General features: G+C 48.6%; 2 protein-coding genes across 8 annotated transcripts in view; one reads left to right on the top strand and one right to left on the bottom strand.

Annotated features, from left to right (window-relative positions):
* The window catches only part of Pdilt (protein disulfide isomerase like, testis expressed), a 35,571-nt gene extending 30,071 nt beyond the window's left edge, over window positions 1-5,500 (bottom strand). The window contains exons 1-3 of one of the 5 annotated variants that reach the window (XM_010610042.3): window positions 4,769-5,019; window positions 3,962-4,197; window positions 341-549 (exon numbers count right to left, since the gene is read on the bottom strand). In XM_010610042.3, the coding sequence (XP_010608344.1) occupies window positions 341-542 (202 nt within the window). In that variant the 5' untranslated portion in view covers window positions 543-549; window positions 3,962-4,197; window positions 4,769-5,019. Of the gene's footprint in view, window positions 1-340; window positions 550-3,371; window positions 3,396-3,961; window positions 4,198-4,768; window positions 5,020-5,113; window positions 5,192-5,343 lie in introns of those variants that run through there. The other 4 variants (XM_010610041.2, XM_010610044.2, XM_010610043.3 and 1 more) reach the window with 4 other exon arrangements.
* Window positions 5,501-6,494: 994 nt separating this feature from the next.
* The window catches only part of Acsm5 (acyl-CoA synthetase medium chain family member 5), a 21,075-nt gene continuing 6,977 nt past the window's right edge, over window positions 6,495-20,592 (top strand). The window contains exons 1-9 of one of the 3 annotated variants that reach the window (XM_010610040.2): window positions 6,495-6,646; window positions 7,486-7,647; window positions 9,037-9,258; window positions 12,069-12,279; window positions 13,188-13,377; window positions 14,800-14,943; window positions 16,298-16,451; window positions 18,492-18,571; window positions 19,944-20,067. In XM_010610040.2, coding sequence (XP_010608342.1) covers window positions 7,642-7,647; window positions 9,037-9,258; window positions 12,069-12,279; window positions 13,188-13,377; window positions 14,800-14,943; window positions 16,298-16,451; window positions 18,492-18,571; window positions 19,944-20,067 — 1,131 coding nt within the window. In that variant the 5' untranslated portion in view covers window positions 6,495-6,646; window positions 7,486-7,641. Of the gene's footprint in view, window positions 6,758-7,485; window positions 7,648-9,036; window positions 9,259-12,068; window positions 12,280-13,169; window positions 13,378-14,799; window positions 14,944-16,297; window positions 16,452-18,491; window positions 18,572-19,943; window positions 20,068-20,592 lie in introns of all 3 variants that reach the window. The other 2 variants (XM_010610038.3, XM_010610037.3) reach the window with 2 other exon arrangements.

Here is a 20,592-nt window from a genome sequence, read left to right on the forward strand (position 1 = left end):
AGAAAGTGGCAAGAACGGTAGGACGGGTGCGTTTGAAGTGAGCGGGGAATAGTTGAAGGGATTAGTGGCAATGCATCTTTTAGTGTAATAAATTTAAAAATCTGTTTTTGCTCTATTTTTTATCACCCCTTGTCCAAACCCAAGACAAAAGTGGCCCCTGGTACCTTGGATACTTGCTCACTTTCCTTGGACCTCAGTGCTCTCATCTGGAAGCCGAGAACAATGTGATATGTGTAAACTGATTAAATTGACCACGTGTCCCCGTGTGTCCAGCCACATAGGAAACTCATCCTCGGGCCTAGCGCTGCTGCTGTCGCCAGCACCCCGGAGGGACACTCACGGAAAAGCACCATGAGGAAGCGGGTCTCGTTGAGCATCTGGGCCATGCCGGCGGGCGTCAGCACCAGCAGGTTGCGCTCTTCCTCGATGTGCAAGGTCTGGGAGAGGTCGATGCTGCGGACAGTGGCATCCTGCTCCAGTGAGCTGTGGGTGGCGGGGACCCAGGAGGCCACCATCAGCAGGGCCGTCCAAAGCCACTCCATGGCTGTCCTGCAGGGGAGAGGGGCAGAGCCCTTATTAACTAACACAGATGCTGCTCACCAGGACCTGCCTCTCCCCTGGGGGACGGTGGGCTGGGCACTGCCCCCTGAAAATGCCCACAGCTTGGCAGCAGCCTGGCACAGCCGAGTCCCACTTGGAACAGCAGGACAGTCAAGCCCACTGGCTTCCCAGACACGAGGGAAACTTCATAGAGAAGTCTGGGTCTCCCCCAGCGTCCCAGGATGAGCCTCTGGACCAGCCCCCCAACACAGGCTCCCAGGATGCCCTCCGCCGACTGTGTCCCATGCCCCCATGCACCATGCTCCTACACTTGCAGCCTGAACGCCTCTGTGACGGGAAGCTCACTACCTTACATGTGCCCCATTCCGTTTTTGAAATATTTTCAAGAATAAATATTCTTTTAAAAATCATAACCACAAAATGCCCTCGTGAAAATATGTGGAGTGCAAAATAGAAATCTCTCCTTTGACGCTATTGCCAAGAAAGCTGTTAGGTTTAGAGTGAACCCTTGCAGATATTGATGATGCCTCCATAAACATCCTTGGAGTGCACGCATGTCGTATGCTGCTTGATCCTCTCTTAACCTTTGATACTCAATCTCACACCAGATCAAATTGATTCAGAGTTGCTCAGAGCTTGAAAATCAAAATATTTGAAAAGTTTACCAGGTGATTTTTGTTGTTCTGCTGCTTCTTTGCTTGGTGGTTGTTGTTGCTGTTGCTGTTGCTGCTTGTGGTCCTGGGGATCGAACCCGGGCTCTTCATATGACTTACATTCCCAAACCTTTTCAATTTCTATTTTGAAATTGGGGTCTCACTAAGTCACTATGTTGGCTGCGCTGGGCTTGAACTTTGTGATCTTCCTGACTCAGCCTCCCAGACAGCTGGGATTGCACCATCCTACCTGACTTGTTGTTATTTTGACTTTTTCCTTGAGTCACTTTGAACACAAAGATAGAATGGTACGATGAGCCCCCAAGCACCCACCCCTCAACTTCAGTTACTATGGCCAAACAATTTGTTCATATTCTCCTCCGCCCTCTGCCCTGGGTTATGTTGAAGGCAGCCTTGGGCATTCTCCATTTCACCTGTAAGTATTTCATCATAAATCTCTAAATAGCATGGGTTACTTTAAAAAAGCACACAACTACGGTACCACTGTCATAACAATGCTAGCCTCATATCAACTACCCAAGCAGTGTTCAAGTCACCCTGGTTGCTTCGGTTGCCTCATAAAATTTAAGTTTATTTTTTTAAAATCAGTATCCAAGGAAGATCCATCGATTGTCATTGATTGTCGGCTCTCTTCAACTCTGCCTGGGTAATTGTGCAGCTCGAGAGCCATGTGGCCGGTCAAAGGCAATCAACAAAGGCAAATCAAGAAAACAGTGAAAGGCAGGTGGACGCCTGGTTTTCTGGAATGTTGAGCAATAGGTATCATCCAAATCCGTGTCTCGGTCAAAGGGTTCCTGGTCCCTAAAGACCCACAGTGTCCCTCCCCACATCTACCAGGCAGCATGCCCCTCATCAGCCCTGCCTGGGTCTGCTACAGTGCCATGATGACTGCTAGACAGAACTTTTGAGCTCTAATGTTCTCATTTGCTGACTTATTCTTGGAGTCACTCCCTTGCAGTGGGGACTGTCATCTAAAAGTTCTTTGCCTACACGAAGGCATCACGGCTCTAGGGTGTTCATTTTCACTGTACAGAGAGTCACCAGTGTGACCCTTTGCTAGCTGTGCAGCAAATGCAAGGCAGTGAGGGTTTCCGGGACATTCCTGGGCCTGACACTGGCCATCCCTTCTGTGCCTCTGTGGTACCCAGCATCCTGGAGGGGGCCAGATTTGCAAAAGGTCTTCTGGGAAAAACTCTTGAAGTTAAAGGCTTTATGGCCCTCTCTACAGCACTTGCAGGAAGAAAGAGGGGCCCTGGCCTGTGACCGTGACGCGGCGACAGAGCCTACAAGGGAGGCTGCTGTCCGGCTCAGGCAGGAAGGATGACAATCAGATGCCGCTGTCTGGGACTCAGCCACTCCAGCCTTCCCTTTGGCTCATTCGTAAAATTATCTGTATACCCACCAAACATTTCTGAGGCTGGTTACATGCTACATACATCACATGCTGTCAAAAAAAGGGGCAGGGGTCTGTGCATTCTGGTCATAGGAAACACAGTCAATGAGATAAAGAGAAACAATGTCAGAAGCTGATCCACGCTGAGCGGAAAAGGAGACGAGGGGAGACTCAAGCAAGATGGAGAAGGAGGAGTGTTAACATTATTAGCAAGCTGACCTTAGAGAGCTTATTCAGAAGCTGGCCTTTGACTGGAGGAAGGAAAGAAGCGATCTCTTTGCATTTCCAAGTCCTCCGCCGCTCCTGTGGCTCTCTTGAGACTCCTCAAGCCCGGGCTCATTTTGCCTCAAACGCTGGAGCCGTCTCTGATTCGGGCTGGCACTGTGCCTTCAGCTACCACTCTGCCTACCTGTTTGTTCTCTGCTCGTGGCCCCTGGTTCTCCCCGCACCTACCTGCTCTTCTGGCCTGGCATCCCCTGCACCCGCTCCGTCCCCCTAAGGCACACTGCCCAGATCTACAAATTCCAGTTCGGAGGAGAGCGGCCACGATGGCTGCCTTGTTAATAAGAGCAGGTGACGTGGAGTGAGTGACGCGCTACCCCCAGCTGGTGAGCTCAGCGTGCACTGCGCTCTGTCGCCCAGCGCTGCCCCGCTACTTGAGGCCATCACACATGGCCCAGAGCTTGACCCTGTGGTCTCTCAGGTCCACTGAGGACTTTACTTGTTACCCCATCTGAGCTTACCTCCTCCGCTCTCCCTCCTTACTCACTCTCCTGTTCTCTCTGCCTTGGGACAGTGGCCTCTGCCTGTGACACCTCCAGCCCATCTCAAAGCTTTGTCTGGTCCTTCAGATACCAGTCAAACACCAGGGATGTCTCACCCCTCTGTGTTCAGCAACCTACAAACTCACCAGTATTGCTTCATTGTTTCATTATTATTTCTGAGTGCACTTTTCTTTTTTAATATCAATGCCACCCTTCAGAGCTGTTTTCCCTCCTCCTACAGCAATGCCTGCCTGATTTTAGAGTCCAGCACACATTTGTTCAATGAATGGATCAATGGATGGGTGAATGAGCTAATTTAATTCTCACAACAAACTCCAAGATCCCTTTCAGAGGTTCTCAACTGTGATAACCCACTGGAATCCCCTGGAGAGTCTGGCAAAAGTACGGGCACATGGGCACAAACCCACCCCGGGTAAGCCTGGGCCTCATTTTTGAAAGCCCCCTGGTTCATTCTGATGTGCGGCCATCTTCAGCGTACATTTGGCAGAGGGAAGGCTGCCTGCATGGTGCCCGTGGGTCAGAGTCACCAATTTCACGGATGCTTGTACCTGCGGGAAGTTGGGTGACTCTCAGAGCTGCTGGGCTGGCCCTGGAGGAGGGAAGTCGTGATCAAAAGTAGGCTCCTGGCCTCCCCGGTGAACAGAGCAGGACTGGTTGGCAGCTGAACGGTCCAAAGAAGTCCAGGGACAGAAAGAAAACTCCTTCCAAAGCACACTGGTACCACTGCAGCCCACAGCAGTGTACTGGGTTCTGAAGTTCTGGAATTCTGGAGGGCCAGGTGGCCCTGGAGAAGAATGGGCCATTGTTGAGTCAGAGGGACCCAGCCCCGCAGCCCCTGCAGGGGAAAAGCTGTCCCCTCCCTCAACACAGAGACTGAAGTTTAATAGAAGGCCAGAAACAGGCAGGCCTGGACTCGGGGTTTGAGGCCCTAACTCTGTCCTAAGCAGTGTGTGTTACTCACTCTTTCTGAGTGTTTCTGTCACATAAAATGGTGTCCAGTTCAGGGGTGTGGGAAGGTTAGACCCGCGCATGCCTCCCCCGCCTGCGCCTTGGTCTTCTCACTTAGTGCTGGTTTCTTTCTTTCTCTATCTTCCTTCCTTTCTTTCTTTCTTTCATTCTCTTTCTTTCTTTCGTTCTCTCTCTTCCTTCCTTCCTTCCTTCCTTCCTTCCTTCCTTCCTTCCTTCCTTCCTTCCTCCTCAGAGCTGGTGATCAAATCCAGGGCCTCACGCATGCTAAGCCAGTGCCCGCCCCCTGACATACAGTCCAGCCCTGCATGCTCTTGGTTCACTCTGCTCCAGCCACATTGGCTTCAGATATAACAATCATGCTCCTGCCCCAGGGCCTTTACACTTACAGTTTCCCCTGCCAGGAAGCTGTTCACCCAGGGAAACTCAAGCTTCTCACTTTCGGATCCTTGAAGTCTTTGCACGCATGTCCCATTCTCTTTGCAGCCTTAATTTTTCTTCATAGCATTAATCGCCGTCTAAATTACATAGCATTTCCTTTGCCTCGCAAGTAAGAGGCACCAATAAATACTTGTTGGATGAATAAATAGAAGCCCATTTGTAATTTTAGCGCCTCTGTTCTTATGGTCAGAGGTTGCAGGGGCGCCTTGCGCTGGCCTATGCTCTTGGATACTGATGCAGAGCGGGGCACTGGGCTCAGCCCCCGCCCCCCGTGGAAGGGAGAAGCAGCCCACCTGCCTGAGGGTGAAGATTGGATCGTTAGAGATGGAGATGTCACCCGGGGCCAGTAGAGAACCTGAGCCCAGCTTGGTGGAGATTAGGAAAGCTGCCTCTGTGCCAAGGGACCCCACTGGCCTGACCAGGAAATGAGTCAGTGCCACAGCACGCCCTCAGCGGCAAGGGACAAATAACCTGTGAAATGTTAGCCGCTGCTTCCTGAGCCTCCCCTAGGTGGCACACTTACCGCTCCTCCTCCACGAGGGGGCTCTGTTTCAATTCTAGGGATGAGGGAGGCGCTCTGGGGACTGAATAAACCCGCACTTCCCACTGGTGCTGGCAACTGGGAATGAATGTCACCTGGCTTGGTTTAATCCTGGGGAGAAAAAAAAAATGCACACTTTGTACACAGAGTGTCAGAAATGAACTTGTACCTGCCATACGTGCAGAGTTTCAGCACAAGGTGTGGCGGTAACGGTGCTGGATAAATATTAAGTATTTTGTATTCATTGATTCAACAAATATGTATGGAGCTCTTCTAGTACAGCAAGTACTGTTCTCACTGCTGGGCTATGAATACGGTGCAGAAGACCCAAAATCTGTGCCTTCTTGGAGCTCAGGTTCGTGTGTGTGTGTGTGTGTGTGTGTGTGTGTGTGTGTGTGTTAAAACTGGGAGCTTGACATTGTCCGCTGGTGTCCCTAGAAGCCCTGCCTGGCAAACATGATATATTGGGATATTTTTGGCTACTGTTCTCGGAGACACGGTGTCCTAGCAGCGCACTGTGAGGCAGATCCCCAGAGTATGCACAAGGGGCCGGCGTAGCTGAGCAGGATAAACAGGCTTGAAAAGAACAGAAGAGATATCAGGAAGCTTACAGGGGCCTGGAGGCTTTGTCAGGAATTTGGCTGACGTGAGAATAGGGTGCTGCAGGAGGCCTTCTACTTGGTTTTTTTTTAACAGCTTTATTTAGACAGTAGACAATTAGTAGTAGTGCTAGTAAATTTAGAGAGCTGTGGGGCCGTGACCACCATCATCATTTGAGGACGTTCCTGGCAACCTTGGCAGTCACTTCCTGTCCACATATCCCAGGCCACTGCTCATGTGCTTTCCATGACCTAGATAGAGAGTGCTGAGCAGAAGACAGACAAAGTCTCACTTGTTTATCATCACCTGTATCTTTTCTGTTTGAGCAAAATAGAGTCCTGGTTCTCTTTTCAGATTAGCTGATGACCAAATTTCTTAGGGGCTGAATCACCCAACATTTCACCCTCTGATGTCACCTGGCAGGCCCCGTGAGCCCAGAGACAGATCTGGCAAAGAGCTGCTCCTGCTGACCGCAGAGCCTGGCCAATGGAAAGCTGAAGACCTTGAATCCTTGCTGATTTGGAGCTCTGCCCTCTCTTGGCTGTGGTGGGGTCAAAGTTCCCTGTGGGAGGCTGATTCTGCAATTTGGATCCTAAAGAAAGAAATAATTACAAGCTCCTCAGGCTGCCCTTCTGGGCTGAAAGAAGCGGAACACCCTTTTCCACTTTCTGGGCTGGAGAACAAGGTAACTGGGCAAGAAGTCCTTCAGAAGCAAGTGGCAGCCTCCTGGGTGGTCTCTGTTAATAAAAGAAGGGGTATGGCATGAAACAGCCTTGGGAAACTACTGAGAGCAGAGGTGAGTGTAGGGGGTTCTAACAGATCAGCTGTTAGGAAATCCAGGAGCAGCCCTCTGGGAGGCTGAGGCAGAAGGATCACAAGTTTGAGCCCAACCTAACAACTCAGCAAGACCCTGTCTCAGAAAATAATAATAAAAAGTTCTGGGGATGTAGTTCAGTGTGAAGACCCTGGGTTCAATTCCCAGTACAAAAATGAAGGCAGGAGGAAAGGAAGGAAGGGAGGGAAGAAAGAAAGTAGGCAGGCAGTGGAGCAGAGTTTAGGGGAGACAATGCATGACCAAGGGGTCCAGGAGGAAGGAGTCTCCAAGGCCCTCAGGCCCAGGATTGGTGGCCATGCACAGGTTGGAGCCTACACTTTTCTAGGAGCTGTGACTCAGAAGTCACTCTTGCCTTCTAAGCTTCCTTTTCTTTATTTGTACAATGGAGAAAACGGCATTCACAGCACAGTGTTCGCGTGGATTTGGTGACATCAGGCTCCCAATGCACTCCGTGCGCGTGGTAGAGTAAGGCTTCTAAGAGACTCTGGTTGTGGTGGGATTTCCTTTTCCTGTGATCCTGTTATTATTGATCAGGTCGCTACTATATTCTGTCTTTGTTCTTACTGAGAGGAACTTGGCAGGGGGACCTGACTGGGATGCAGCCCCTGGCTAGGCTACTGCTTCTCCAATTTTATTTTGTGCAAGGCGGCTTTGGAGACCCTGCTAATGTGTGGATTCTAATTCCACAGAATAAAGGTTGGGAACCGAGGCTTTGTCCCAAGCTCTGGGTGCTGCCGCTGGTGCAAAGACCACACTTTGAATAGCAAGACACTACAACAGCCCTGGGCAGCACAGGGCCACCATCCACCTGTGACTCTCGAAATATAGCTGATCCAAACGGAGCAATGCTTGTGAGTATTGACCGCCACATTGGCTTTTGAGGACCTAGTGCGGAAATATATACCTCTTTTCATACTGATTGCATGTTGGAATGATAATGTTCTTCGTGTGCCTCATTTAATAAGATGCATTATTATAATTAATATTGCTCGTTTCTTTCTTTTCTTCATAAGAGTAGCCCTGGACAAGGTCTAAGGAGGTCCCCCAAAGAGGAAATGGGACCCTCAACTCAGCCCATGAAATACAGGTCCAAGGCATAAAGCAGATTTATTAGGCCAAGTTAGAAATTAAGGAAGAATAAGAAAAAAAAACTCGAGTAGCTGAAAGGGGCTCACCCTGATTCAAGGTTCAGACTGGCATAAAGGACAGTTCGGGGACAATTGTCCTTGCCCAGGAGGGGCGGCCTCGGTTCCCTCATGGGGCAATTGCTCCTGCGCAGTGGGAGGTGACCCTGTCACAGAGTGGTCTCTCTTTGAGGCTCTGCTTTGCCTGAGGCTGAGGTGCCTGTGTGCTGGGACATCAGGTGTCGCTCCTGCAGGGTCTGGACCTGGCCTCTGTGACAGCTGGCAAACCCTGAAAATTACTTTAGCTCCTCTTATCTCGGTGTCCACAGTCCAGTCCTGAAGGGGGATGAACTACACTAGGTAGATCTAACAATCCTTGTTTTGGAAACTTTTCGTAAATGATTAACACTCCTGCATGCGGAGCTGAGCAGGAATCTGACCCAGGGTTTTAAACTGAAAAGGGGGACAAAGGCAATTGACTTTCCTTGTCTTCTTCTTTCTACCTGGCTTTATTTCTTCTGTCCTACCTCAGTAGTACCAGAAAAGTGTTGCTTGCCTGTGTGGCTCACCTTCTGTTCCTCCAGGGCAGGGCTGCCTGGGAAAGTGAGCTGTGTCAGGCCAGTTCAGGACTGGCCAAGAGACATTAGAGGGCACAGCTGGTGGGAGAACTGTCCCAACACAAAGAAATGAGTGGGATGCGATGAATATGCCAGGTACCTGATCTGGTCATTACGTGTGTGCCTGTACTGAAACGGGACATTGCACCCCACAAATATGTAGTTATACGTCAAATCTTTTCAGTGTATTTTTAAAGTTTTTTTCAACGCATCAATGAAATAAATAATATTAGAGGAACTCGCTGTGAAGGACTGAAATTTGAGACGGTAATGACTTTCCACAGAGACCTCCACAGAGAGCAAGAGGTGAGAGGCGGGGGTCTCAGGTTCGGAGAAGAGCCATGGGCAGTGGCACGAGCAGAACCAGCATGAGAGGCCCCCAGTGTGCTCTCCACGGGGACATGAGCTGAAGTCACTCTTAGGACGGGCCAACTTAGGCTCCCCCCAACTCCAAAGCCCAGAACCAGGGTGGTGGCTTCCCTCCTCTCTTTGGTGACAGGCAAGATGCACAGACCACATGAGGCTGTGGCTCAGAGGACTGGGCCTCCAGGCCCTGAGGAGCTTCCGGGAGTTCTCTGGGGTGCACACGCAGCTGCCACCGCTTCCTGACCCCCAGAAGATTCTGGCCAGCTGGGAAGCCATCAGCCTAGGGAGGCAGCCGGTGCCCGAGTACTTCAACTTCGCCCATGATGTGCTGGACATGTGGACTGAGCTGGAAAAGGTGACACCCATCCTGTCCTTGTCCATCCTGGGCCCAGAGGCTGTCCTTGGCTACCCCCGTGGGATTTAAAGGGTATAAGACAGGTTGCTTTGGGCATTTTGAGCTAGAACTTGGCAATCTTAAAAATTTAAACTGTTGGTTTTTAAACCTTGGGGTGGGGTGCGGGGGGGTGACTAGGTAGTAGAAGCCATAAGCCTCCTTTCATGATTCCTGAGAGATCTCCAACCCCTGAGCCCAAAATCATACCCTGATTACCTCCCCGTTCATCTGACCAAGTGCAGGAGGAAATTCTGATTTGCTGCTATTCTGTCTTCAGTATTGCTCTTACTCTCGTTGACTTTCCTTCTGACAGAAAGCTCTGGCTGAGTTTTGCACAGATCATAGTGGCTACAGTTTAGTTAAGATAATCTCAGTTTCAGGGCTGGGGATTTAGCTCAGCGGTTCGGTGGCCTGCCTTGCAAGCGCAAGGACCCGAGTTCAATCCCCAGTACCAAAAAAAAGAAAAAGAACCTCAGTTTCTTTATGTGTCTCTCTGTGCATGCTTCCCTGTCTTTCTCCCCTTCCAGATATTACTGTCCTGTGGTTTTCTCTGTTTTAGATTCATGCTATATGATACATTTCACTGATAACAAAGGAATAAAATTTTGTATTTCTAAGAAATTTACTTATGTTGATGTTAAGATAAACTCGTTCAAAGAAAGAAATGAGGTCAGTACTATCCAGGTGGGTGGAGTAAGACTTAGAAAGGTGGTACAAGGGTGGATGAGATCTACTGGCAGGCTCTGCGGTCAGTGCACAGGGTTCAGCCACACACCTGCCCTGTGAACTGGGACAGCTGGACCTTGATTTTCTCATCCGCAAAAGGAGAGTTATTTGTACCCTGTGCTGCTTGGAGCTGTGCGAGTGCAATGAGAAGTGGACATAAGAGACAGAGACAGGGACCCGGGCGTGGTGGCGCACGCCGGTCACCCCAGCGCTCGGGAGGCTGAGGCAGGAGCATCGCTGTGAGTTTGAGGCCAGCCTGGGATACATAGTGAGCTCCAGATCAGCCTCAACTACACAGTGAGATTCTGCCTCAAAAAAACAAAAAAAAAAGAGATGGAGCCAGGATGATCCTTTCTTCAGTCTACTAAATCTCCACTCTTTTTACCATACTCAGGGGCAGCCTTAGAGGACGTTTCCTAAGGATAAAGACAAACAAGCAGGTTGAAGTCAGCCAAAGAAATGGTAGAAGGCACTTCCAATAATTCTCTCTTTCAAGAAAGTAATGATAAGCTGGGTGTGGTGGCACACGCCTGTAATCCCAACACTCAGGAGGCTGAGGCAGGGGGATCGCCGTGAGTTTGAGACCAGCCTGGGCTACATAGTGAGTTCCAGGTCAGTCTCAACTACATAGTGAGACCCTGTCTCAAAAAACCAAAAAACAAACAAACAAACAGAAAACAAAACAAAACAAAACAAAAAAGTAATGATAACAACCCCAGAAAAGTTGTGAGAATCACCTTTTCTGAATTCTGGAAATTAGCCAGAGACCACGGGAATCCAGGAGTGTTCATTAAAGGAACTGAATGAATCTCAGTAAAAAGACCAAGTCTGCAGCATTTTAAGCAGCCCTTGTTCCACCCCTCATTTTCCAGACACATGGTAGGCTTGGAAAGTAATAGTCTTCATTTTCAGGGTGGCTTGGGAGTATAGAAGGAGCAGAAAGGAGTCAGATCCTTTTCAAAGCTTTATTTCCCAAAGAATTGTCATTGGTTGGTCTGTCTGCTGGTCCTTTGTAAGACTCTGTGTTCAGTCCTTTCTATATGTGACCTGACTTAGAACTGATTTGGTGAGAAAACTCTTTTCCTTAGCAGCCATTTGCCCTCCCGCAAAAAATTATAGGCAAGTGTTTTCACTTTGTGGTTGAGTAAAGTGGGCAAAAGTTGGAGGAAACAACAGACTAGCCAAAGAGCTACGAGACAAAAAATAAAGCTAGGGAGCGAGATGACCAAAAGAACTTTGAAAATTCTCCCAACATCTTGCTGGAAATTTCAAAAGCAAACCACACCCATTGGACTTGGTGCATTCACAACCAAGAAAACGCAAAGCTCTCTCTTCTGGCTGAACTGGAGGTTTTGATCAAGCAAGAAGTTAAGGCCAAAGGAGAACTGCTACTTTGTACAGTCTTCCTTTGTAGGGTAATGAAAGTGTTTTGAGTTAGGTAGTGGTCACTACCTGCTGGCACATGTCTGTAGTTCCAGCATTTTGGGAGACTGAGGCAGGTGAATCACAAGTTCAAGCCCAGCCTGGATAACTTAGAGGGAAAGAGGGGATGTAGTTCATTACAAAGGCCCTGGGTTCAATCCAGAACCACACACACACACACATACACGACACTGAAAATCATATGCTAAATTTTGCATTTAAAAACTGTTATGGAGGGCCAGGGATTTAGCTCAGTGGCACAACACCTGCCTTGTAAGCGCAAGGTCCTGAGTTTGATCCCCAGTACTGCAAAAATAAACAAATAAATACAAGCTGTTATGGAAAAAACACCCTTACGTTTGCCTAAACACTAGAAAGATTTGTAAGAAACTAATATAGCAGGTCCCTGCTGAGGCAGGTGAAGGTGGGAACATAGTGGACGGAGACAATCAGTGCAGCGTGCCTCCTCAGGAATGCCTCTCTGCACCATCTTAACTTTTAAACCCTGCATATAGACTGAACATATTAACTACTGGAGAAGACAAAATTGAAAAACAAAAAAAAGCAAACAAAACCCCTCACTCCGCGGCCTCTATTTCTCTTCTGCCTGTACCACTGTCCAGGCTGGGCAGTGGCCCTCGTGCCCCGCATTCTGGTGGGTGGACGGCCGGGGAGCAGAGATCAAGTGGAGCTTTGCAGAGCTGGGGACGCAGTCCAGGAAGGCAGCCAACGTACTGGAGGACGCGTGCGGCCTGCAGCCTGGGGACAGGATGATGCTGGTGCTCCCACGACTCCCAGAGTGGTGGCTCGTCGGTGTGGCCTGCATGCGGACAGGTCAGCGGCAGGGCTGGGGCCCACACGGTGGCTGTTTCCACAGTGTCCACGGGGGTGGGGAGATGGAGCAGGATGAGTCCTGTGTGGTTTGGTTTTGCCTCCCCTTTGCCTAACAGTCCCCAACTTGGTTTCATGGTGGAGCCAGGCAGCAGTGGAGTAGACAGCGAGGAGGCCCCCTTGATGAGACCCAGAGGGCAAGGGGCTCCTGCAGTTTTCTTGAGCAGCTGCTGTGTGTTGGGCACCATGTTAAATGATGTGCATTACTATTTTCATGTTGTGTAAATTTCCCCAGTTCTTCCATCTGTACAGCTTCATCCGTTTCTTGCCTGTGCAGACAAAACAACGCAAAACCATAACCCATGAGATTTTGTCAAGTCTGGCACTCCCTCCATGTCAGAAGACAACCGCACTGATGTCCTTTAAGTCTCATCTCCCCTACCTGTCACCTCTCTTCCAGACCACAGCGTCTGACTTATGCTCCTGCTGACAGCTCCAGCTGTCCTCTGTCTGCCTAGGCCCCTAACTAGAACACAGTTCCCAAAGCACCGCGAACAAAAGTGCCAGTGAACCAGGCTTCCAGCAGAAATAGCTAAAATAGAGCGCAGCTAAAACCCAAAGTCTTCCTAATGGGGTTTAAATTCTGCAAGGGTTTGGGAGATAAAGCAAGGGGCAGCAGGACTTTCGTGTGGCTCTGATGTTTTTGGAGATTGTCCCTTCCTCTGTCTCCCGTCCTCACTTAGTGGATTTGGAGAGGGACTCATTCTTTCAGGACTTGTTTCTTCTCACCTGGGAAATGAGAAGGCTGGATGCAGTGGCGTGTTTACAACACACATTCTGAGATACTCAAGGTTTTTCAAGTGTATGATTAAAATGTGCCCCTGATTTATCAGGGGTGGTCATGATTCCAGGTGTCTCGCAGCTGACGGAGAAGGACCTCAAGTACCGGCTTCAGGTGTCCAGGGCCAAGTCCCTTATCACCAGTGACGCTCTAGCTGCGCAGGTGGACGCCATCAGTGCCGAGTGCCCCTCCCTGCAGACCAAGCTGTTGGTGTCAGACAGCAGTCGCCCAGGCTGGATGAACTTCAGGGAGCTACTGCAGTGAGTTGAGATCTCTGCAGGAGAATAACAAGAAAACAAAGCCAGGCATTTCCCCTCAGAAGAACAAAACAGGAAATGAACTGCTGACTACCCTTGAAGACAGCGAATCAGGGAGGACCGCTCATTTGGGAAGCCAGGCTGACCTGAGTCGTAGTCCTTGTGATCACTCTAGGGTCCAAAGTCACTCATTCAGGCAGCACTGGGTGTCTCACTAGCTTTTCTGTGCCCCGCTTGCTTCTGTGGTGGTGGCATCAGTTATGACAGTCAGACTACGTGAGATAACTCATGTGAGGCGTTTAGTACCTAGCAAGTGGTCAGTAATAAAATAGCTGCCATGTCCTCAGAGCTTAATACGTACTACACACTATGCTAGGTAAACATTCACTACATTCTGTGCAAGAGAGATTTAGTAAATGACAAGTGTTGTGTGCGAGACGTTCCCAGCCATAATGAATAAGACATCATCTAATTTAATCCTGGAAAAGAGCTACATGAAGTGCAATCTAACCCCATCTTATGGATGAGGAGCCAAGATTGGAACAAGAGAAATGACTTGCCCAGGATACTAAAAAAGAGTTAAGTCAGGGCTGGGAGGGAGCCAAAGCCACATTTTCCTTGAAGCAAGGACCTGGAAATTGAGACTTTCTCCCAATCAAAGGCCAGAATCCAAAAGATACCTCTCAGAGTCCTAAACTATTGAGATATCAGTATGCACCCTACAGACCAGAGTCCCCTGGGCACTTTAGAAATACATATTCCCAGTGTCCGCCTCTGACCTATGTAGTCAGATATATCTGATTACATAGAACCCCAGGAATCTGTATTGTAAAAATCAGCCCATGGGATTTAGATGAGCTACATGATCGGCCTAGATCAGCTGCCCTCAATTTTAGTCATCATTACAAGAAACTGGGGAGCTTTAAAATAATATCAGGAATCCAACCTCACTTTGTCCAAGATGAGGCCCCAGTAATGATGATATTCCTTTTACAAACTTACCCGGATTTTACAGGCAGGGTTGAGAACCATGGTTTAGCTGATTCCCCGAGACTCAAAACTTTGGGAATTACCCGAATCTCAACATAGCAATTTGGGGGAAATCTTTAGAAAATAGCTTGGAAGGAAATGAGGTGACAGCTGAACGTGCCGGCTTACGTGTCTGGGCATGTGTGTGTTCCACTAGAAGGTCCTCAGGCCGTGGTGGAAGAACATGGGGCTCTTGTAAGTCATTTAACCTCGTCTGCAAAAGGGTCGAAATGACATAACTCTCATAAGGTGGGTGTACCTATGTGAATGGAGACCAGCACAGCACCGCACACGTGGCGTTTGTTGCGATGGTGGCCATACTATTACTCTGATACTGTTGGTGCCACTTGCTAGCTTTGCTACTAGGAGGGCCATTGGTATCTTTCCCTCTTCCAGAGAGGCGTCCACAGAGCACAGCTGTGTGAAGACCAGGAGTCGGGATGCCCTGGCCATCTACTTCACCAGTGGCACGACTGGAGCCCCCAAGATGGTGGGGCACTCCCATTGCAGCTACGGACTGGGTTTTGTGGCCAGTGGAAGGTACTGGGGATGGCTTGCCGAGGGGGTCCAAGAACAGAGAGTGGGTGAGGGAGTGGGAGGGAGTAAGCGAGGGGTAAATGGCAGGAAGTGAACTGGGGACAATAGGAGAGCAAGTGAGGCTTTGGGCTTCCTTCTGAGTAAGACAAAAAGCCCCTGGAAGTTTTTGGGTAGCGCAATACGTAATAAAAATGAGCTATTTTAGAAACATTTGTTTTTACCCAGTTGGTAAAAATTGTTGCTACTCATAGACTACCCTGTGATGTTTCAGCACACATATGCATTGTGTGATGTTCAGATCAGGGTAAACCCCCCTCCAGCCTCAAGCACTGATCATTTATTTTTGGTGGCAACATTCGAAATCTTCTCCTCCAGCAAAATCCTCACCGTGATCACCATTTAAACATATCGTCCGATCTCATACATCCTCTCGCACTGCTGTGCAACCACCACCACCATCCCTCTCTTTTTCCTCCTCGGAAATTTGGCTTCTTTCTCTTAGCCTAGTGCGTGTGGGATTCTTCAGTTGTGGAGCACTTGTCAAAATTTCCTGGCTCTCCAGGCTAAAAATAGCTCGCGTTTCGTGTACGTATCACATTTTGAAATCCATTCCTGTGCTGCTCGACCCTCGGGTACTGCCTCGTCTCTTCTCTGCCTCCCCACTTCGATTCGGTGCATCACTAAGTGTAACTAGAATGCCATCTCCTCTCCAGAAGCGTTTGCCAGCCTCATCTCCACCCTGGCTCTGACTCCGGTTGCTAGTCACTGCTGTTGTATAAGGCTTTGAGTCTCTCTTTTAAAACATGCTCTCCAGGGGCTCCCTGGATGTGTATTGCAACTAAACTGTAAGCCACTCAGAGGAAAGCTAATCATTTCTGTATCTCTGATGCTAAGAGTAGACTAGGTGCTAAACAAATGTTCCTTGAAAAAAAGGTGCCCTTATCCCAATGAATTGGGATCTTTTGTTCCCTGATATATTGCTCTCACTAGACTGGGAACTCCTCAAAAACGTGGGATCGATCGTGTTAACCTTGTATCCTTAGCTTGAGTTACAAATACCCAAAAGATGCCCCAGAAATGTTTGTTGAGATAATAGTTGACTTGGTGATTTTTATACAGACTTGATGAGCGAGTATGTACCCATAGTGACCAATGCTCCAGATAAGATGATATGGATAACATAATCCTTTTATATATATATCATTCTACTTCTGAGCCATATTCATTTTTCATGTTGGGACAGGGTCCCACTAAGGCTGAGATCTAACTTGCGATCCTCCTGCCTCAGCCTGCCAAGTAGCTGGGATTCCAGTTGAAGGCATTGCTGAGAACGCTGACTCTCTCTACATTTTTGCAGCCGGTGGATGGGCCTGACTGGATCAGATATCTTCTGGAACACAAGTGACACTGGCTGGGTGAAGGCAGCTTGGAGTCTGTTCCCCACCTGGGCCATTGGATCTTGTGTCTTTGTACATGAGATGCCCCGAGTTGATACCAAAGTTATCCTGAACGTAAGAGACTAAAACATCACTTAAGTGTTGGGTGTAAATGAGATGTGTGGGGTGTGTGGGAAAGAAAGCGTGAACCAATGACCACAAAGATTCTTCATACTGATATCTCCCAGGACCTAATGTAGGTCCTGCACATCTGGCTGTCTCCAATCATTTTCTATCCCCAAGCTAGCTGCTTAGATAAGGAGCATTTTCTCTCTCTGAACCTTTGTACAGCCTTCTTTTCCCTGCCTGAGGTGCCTCTCTCTCCACCACCTTCTTCCCCACGAACCTGTCAAAAGCCTAGTTACTTGTCAAATCCTTGGGTCAAATCAGTCAGCTCAAGGACATGTGTTGCTGTCCGTGGTGCTTATCCGGAGTCTGTCACCCAACTGCCATCCTTTTGACCCTTGTCCAGCCTCCCAAGGGGCTTCTCACGGGAAGGGAGAATTGATAGCCCCAGCAAAGACATAGGGTTCCTTTCTTCTGTCCTCTGCATCCCAACTGACGGTCCCTAAAACATCCCAGAGCCAGTCTTCCTGTAATCTTTGGTTTAGGTAAACTATATCATATGGTGGCCAACAGCACAGGCTGTATCATCTATCAGGCCTGGCTCTTAGCCTACATCTTCCCTAATAGTGTGGCCTTGGAAGAGTCACCTAGACCCCCTGAGACTCATCCCCATCTACGGAGGAAAAAAAAAGAAAAATATAACATAGTTCTATAGAGTCGTCATGAGAACAGAACAAGCATCCGTATAGGTCTTGATCAGCCAATGTGTGTGCATGTTCTCCCTCGACTGCCCTGCCCTGACATAACATAGTCTTTATCTGCTGCTCTGGTAAATTACCCTGAAATGTAGCAGCTTAAAACACACACCTCACAGTTTACTGAGTGGGAATCTGGAAGCAGTTCGGATTGGTGATTCTAAAGCAGAATCTCTCACAAGGTTGTAGTCAAGAGCTCAGCAGGTACACCATGCCCATGACATCATGATTAGCAATAGCTAAAGGGTAGAAGCACCCTGCATACCCAACCACAGGGGAAGGAATACGTGGTCTACGCATGCAATGGAGCATTACTCAGCCTTTCTGAGGAAAGAAATTCTGCTACTACATTGATGAAACTTGAGGATATTTTGCTAAATGGAAGAAGCCAGGCATCTAAAGATAAATGTTACATGATTTACATGTCACCTGGAGCAACCAGACCAATAGAGACAGAAAGTAGATTGGTGATTATCGGGAGTGAGGGAAGAGGGTAATAGTGAGTGACCATGTACTGGGTTGAGAGTTTGTTTGGACAGATAATGAGTTCTAGAGATGGATGGTGGTCATGGTTTCATAACAACATGAAAATAATGCCCACTTCAAAATGGGTAAAGTAGGTAAATTTTCTGTTGTGAGTATTTTACTACAATAACAATTTTGAGAAACGTGTCATCCAGGACCATAGGCTTGGTTGGGGTTGGAGAATTTGCTTATAAACAGACCCATGTTTTTTAGCAGACCCCCATTGCTCACTGGCTACTGGTGGTGGGCTTCCTCACTCTGTGTGCTCACAGGGCCAAGTGTACTCACAACATGATGCTTTGCTTCCTGACAGTGAGTAGTCCAAGAGAGCAGGGGAGAGCAAAAGTCTCCAAGCCAGACACCATCATGTTTGGACCTAATCTCAAAGGTGATGATACCCATCATCTTGACTCTGCGCTATTGGTCACATAGGCACATCTTGGTGTATCCCAAAAACAGGGGTCCCAAAAGCTGCACATACAGGAGGTGGAGGTCACTGACAGCTATCTTGGAGACTGTATTCCATACGTAGTTGATAATGAGACTACAAAGACCCAATTCACCTGCTTCATCTCCATGCAGGACTACAATGGTGACTCTAAAACCTGTTGTTGTTTTTGTTTTTGTTGCTGTTGTTGTTGCTTTGAAATAAGGTCTCTGTGTATCCCAGGCTGGCCTTGGGCTCATGACCCCCTTGCCTTAGCCTCCCAAGGGCTGGAACTAGAGGTATCTGCCAACCACACCTGGGTTGTCTCTGGTTTTTGTTTAGACCCTCTCCAGGTTCCCAATAACCAACTTCTGCTGTGTCCCAACCATCTTCCGGCTGCTTGTTCAGGAGGATCTGACCAGGTACAGTGCTTGGAGGGCTTGGCCATGTGAGTATACAGCAGAGGAAGCCACATACACACCGTCCTCTTATCCCAACTGTCTTTCTCTCCATCTCTCTGTGCCCCTGTTTCTGTCTGTATCTCTGTATCTGCAGCTATTTGTCCGCTGTCTTTTTCACACACATACCTCACCACAAGCATACACACCCACATCCCTCAAAATGCCCCCCAAAGACCATTTGTTGACCCCTAGGACCCCACATCCAGATGGACCTGAGTAGATTTAAAGTAGTGTGAACTTCAGCCCTCTCCTTCAGCCTGTCTCCCACCACACACCCACAGGGGATTCCCTCAGCAGCATGTGCAGTACTTGTACGAGATTAGAGCCATTGCTGGATTACTATCCAGTGCCTGTGGAATGAGCCTTCTGGCTAGGGCCCTTAGGTCTGGCAGGACCAATAAACTCACCGCTAGAGATGCCCTGTCTCCTAGCCCCCAATGAACTCAGGCCAACCATTCTGTGGTTGTGACAAGAGGAAGTGACAAACATTGTAGGTGTCTCTCATCCTGGGAGAATCTACAGCAGTGTGTGCTGGCTGCAGGTGTTGGAAAGAACTTTGTCACCTCTCAGTAACCCACTGACCCCAGTATATGTCCCGCTTCCGTCTTCTTCCAAGGCATGGAGATTTGTCCTTAACCTCTCCTCATCTCTCCTGAGCACACCCTGGCCATGAAGTACCTAAAAGGATAAACTGCTTCTGTTGGGATAAGGTCTATCATGTAAGGACCATTTCCTGTCTGCTGTGCCCATCTCCAACATTATGATCTGGGCTCTAGCAATTTGTTTAAAAAATTAATTGAATGATACTTGGTAGTACCAAATATCTCAGTCCAAACAGTTTGATCCAAAGGGAGAAAAGGATTAAAAATGTGTTTACGGTCACGGGTATGTTTTTTTTTTTTTAACCCTTTGAACAATTCATTGAACTGAGAGGTAGTTTTGCAATTTATTTAACTATATTTAGGAATATGGGGATCATTCATTGGAATCCTGGGATTCTTAGAAGACTGCTTGTTATCTTTCAAATTTTTGATCAACTTATCCTTCTCAATCAGATCTTTGGTCAGTTCTCTTGGAACGCACCATGTTAGGCTGAAAGCTACCATATGAGGTTGTGATTTTATTGTAAGTTCCGATAGGATTTTTTTCTTTTTTTCAAAATTGCCTGTCCCTGAGGAACATGCCTGCAAAGCCAGTGGATTGGGGCCACATGGGCAGTTTATGAAGCAAGGAAGTTTGCCGGGCCTTTGGGCATCCAACCCAGCCAGAGGGTGCTGCAGGGTAGGAGCAGATGGGTCTTAACTAAGTGGCTTTCCCTTCTCGCCTGAAAAAGGTACCAGTTCCAGAGGCTGCGGCACTGTCTGACCGGAGGAGAGGCCCTCAACCCTGATGTGAGAGAGAAGTGGAGGTGTCAGACGGGCCTGGAGCTCCATGAAGGCTACGGGCAGTCAGAGACGGTGCGTGTGAGGGCCGGGCCCCGCCTCCTCCTCCCCTCATGACTGTCCTCCCCCAGACATCTGTCTCCAGGACAGTGAAACTCTAGTAACAAAGCTCTATCAGCTTTTCTTCCTTTTGGTTTAAAAATAATTTCCCATTTGTCCCAGCAAACAGCTTCCTGGCCAAGGGTATTGTCTGTCTTCCCCAGAACACTACACACCTGTTTGTGATGAAGCCCCAAATCCTAAGCAGTGTCCCCTACAGGCATTGGGTAGAGATGGGTATGTCAGTTGTGCCTTCTGGTTTAGTGATGATGTATTCGGTTCTCCGTGTGAGCGCCCATTAGCACGCTCTGTAAGTATTTGCTTACTGTGGCAAGGAGAGGAGAGAAAGAAGGACGGAAATAAAGGAAGAAGGATAGGATGGGTGGATGGGTGGATGGGTGGATGGATGGATGGATGGATGGATAGATGGATGGATGGATGGATGGGTGGATGGGTGGGTGGATGGGTGGATGGTTGGGTGGGTGGATGGATGGATGGGTA

This window comes from Fukomys damarensis, unplaced genomic scaffold (assembly GCF_012274545.1).
Source record: "Fukomys damarensis isolate Sample0158 unplaced genomic scaffold, DMR_v1.0_HiC HiC_scaffold_34, whole genome shotgun sequence".
Classification (NCBI taxonomy): domain Eukaryota; kingdom Metazoa; phylum Chordata; class Mammalia; order Rodentia; family Bathyergidae; genus Fukomys; species Fukomys damarensis.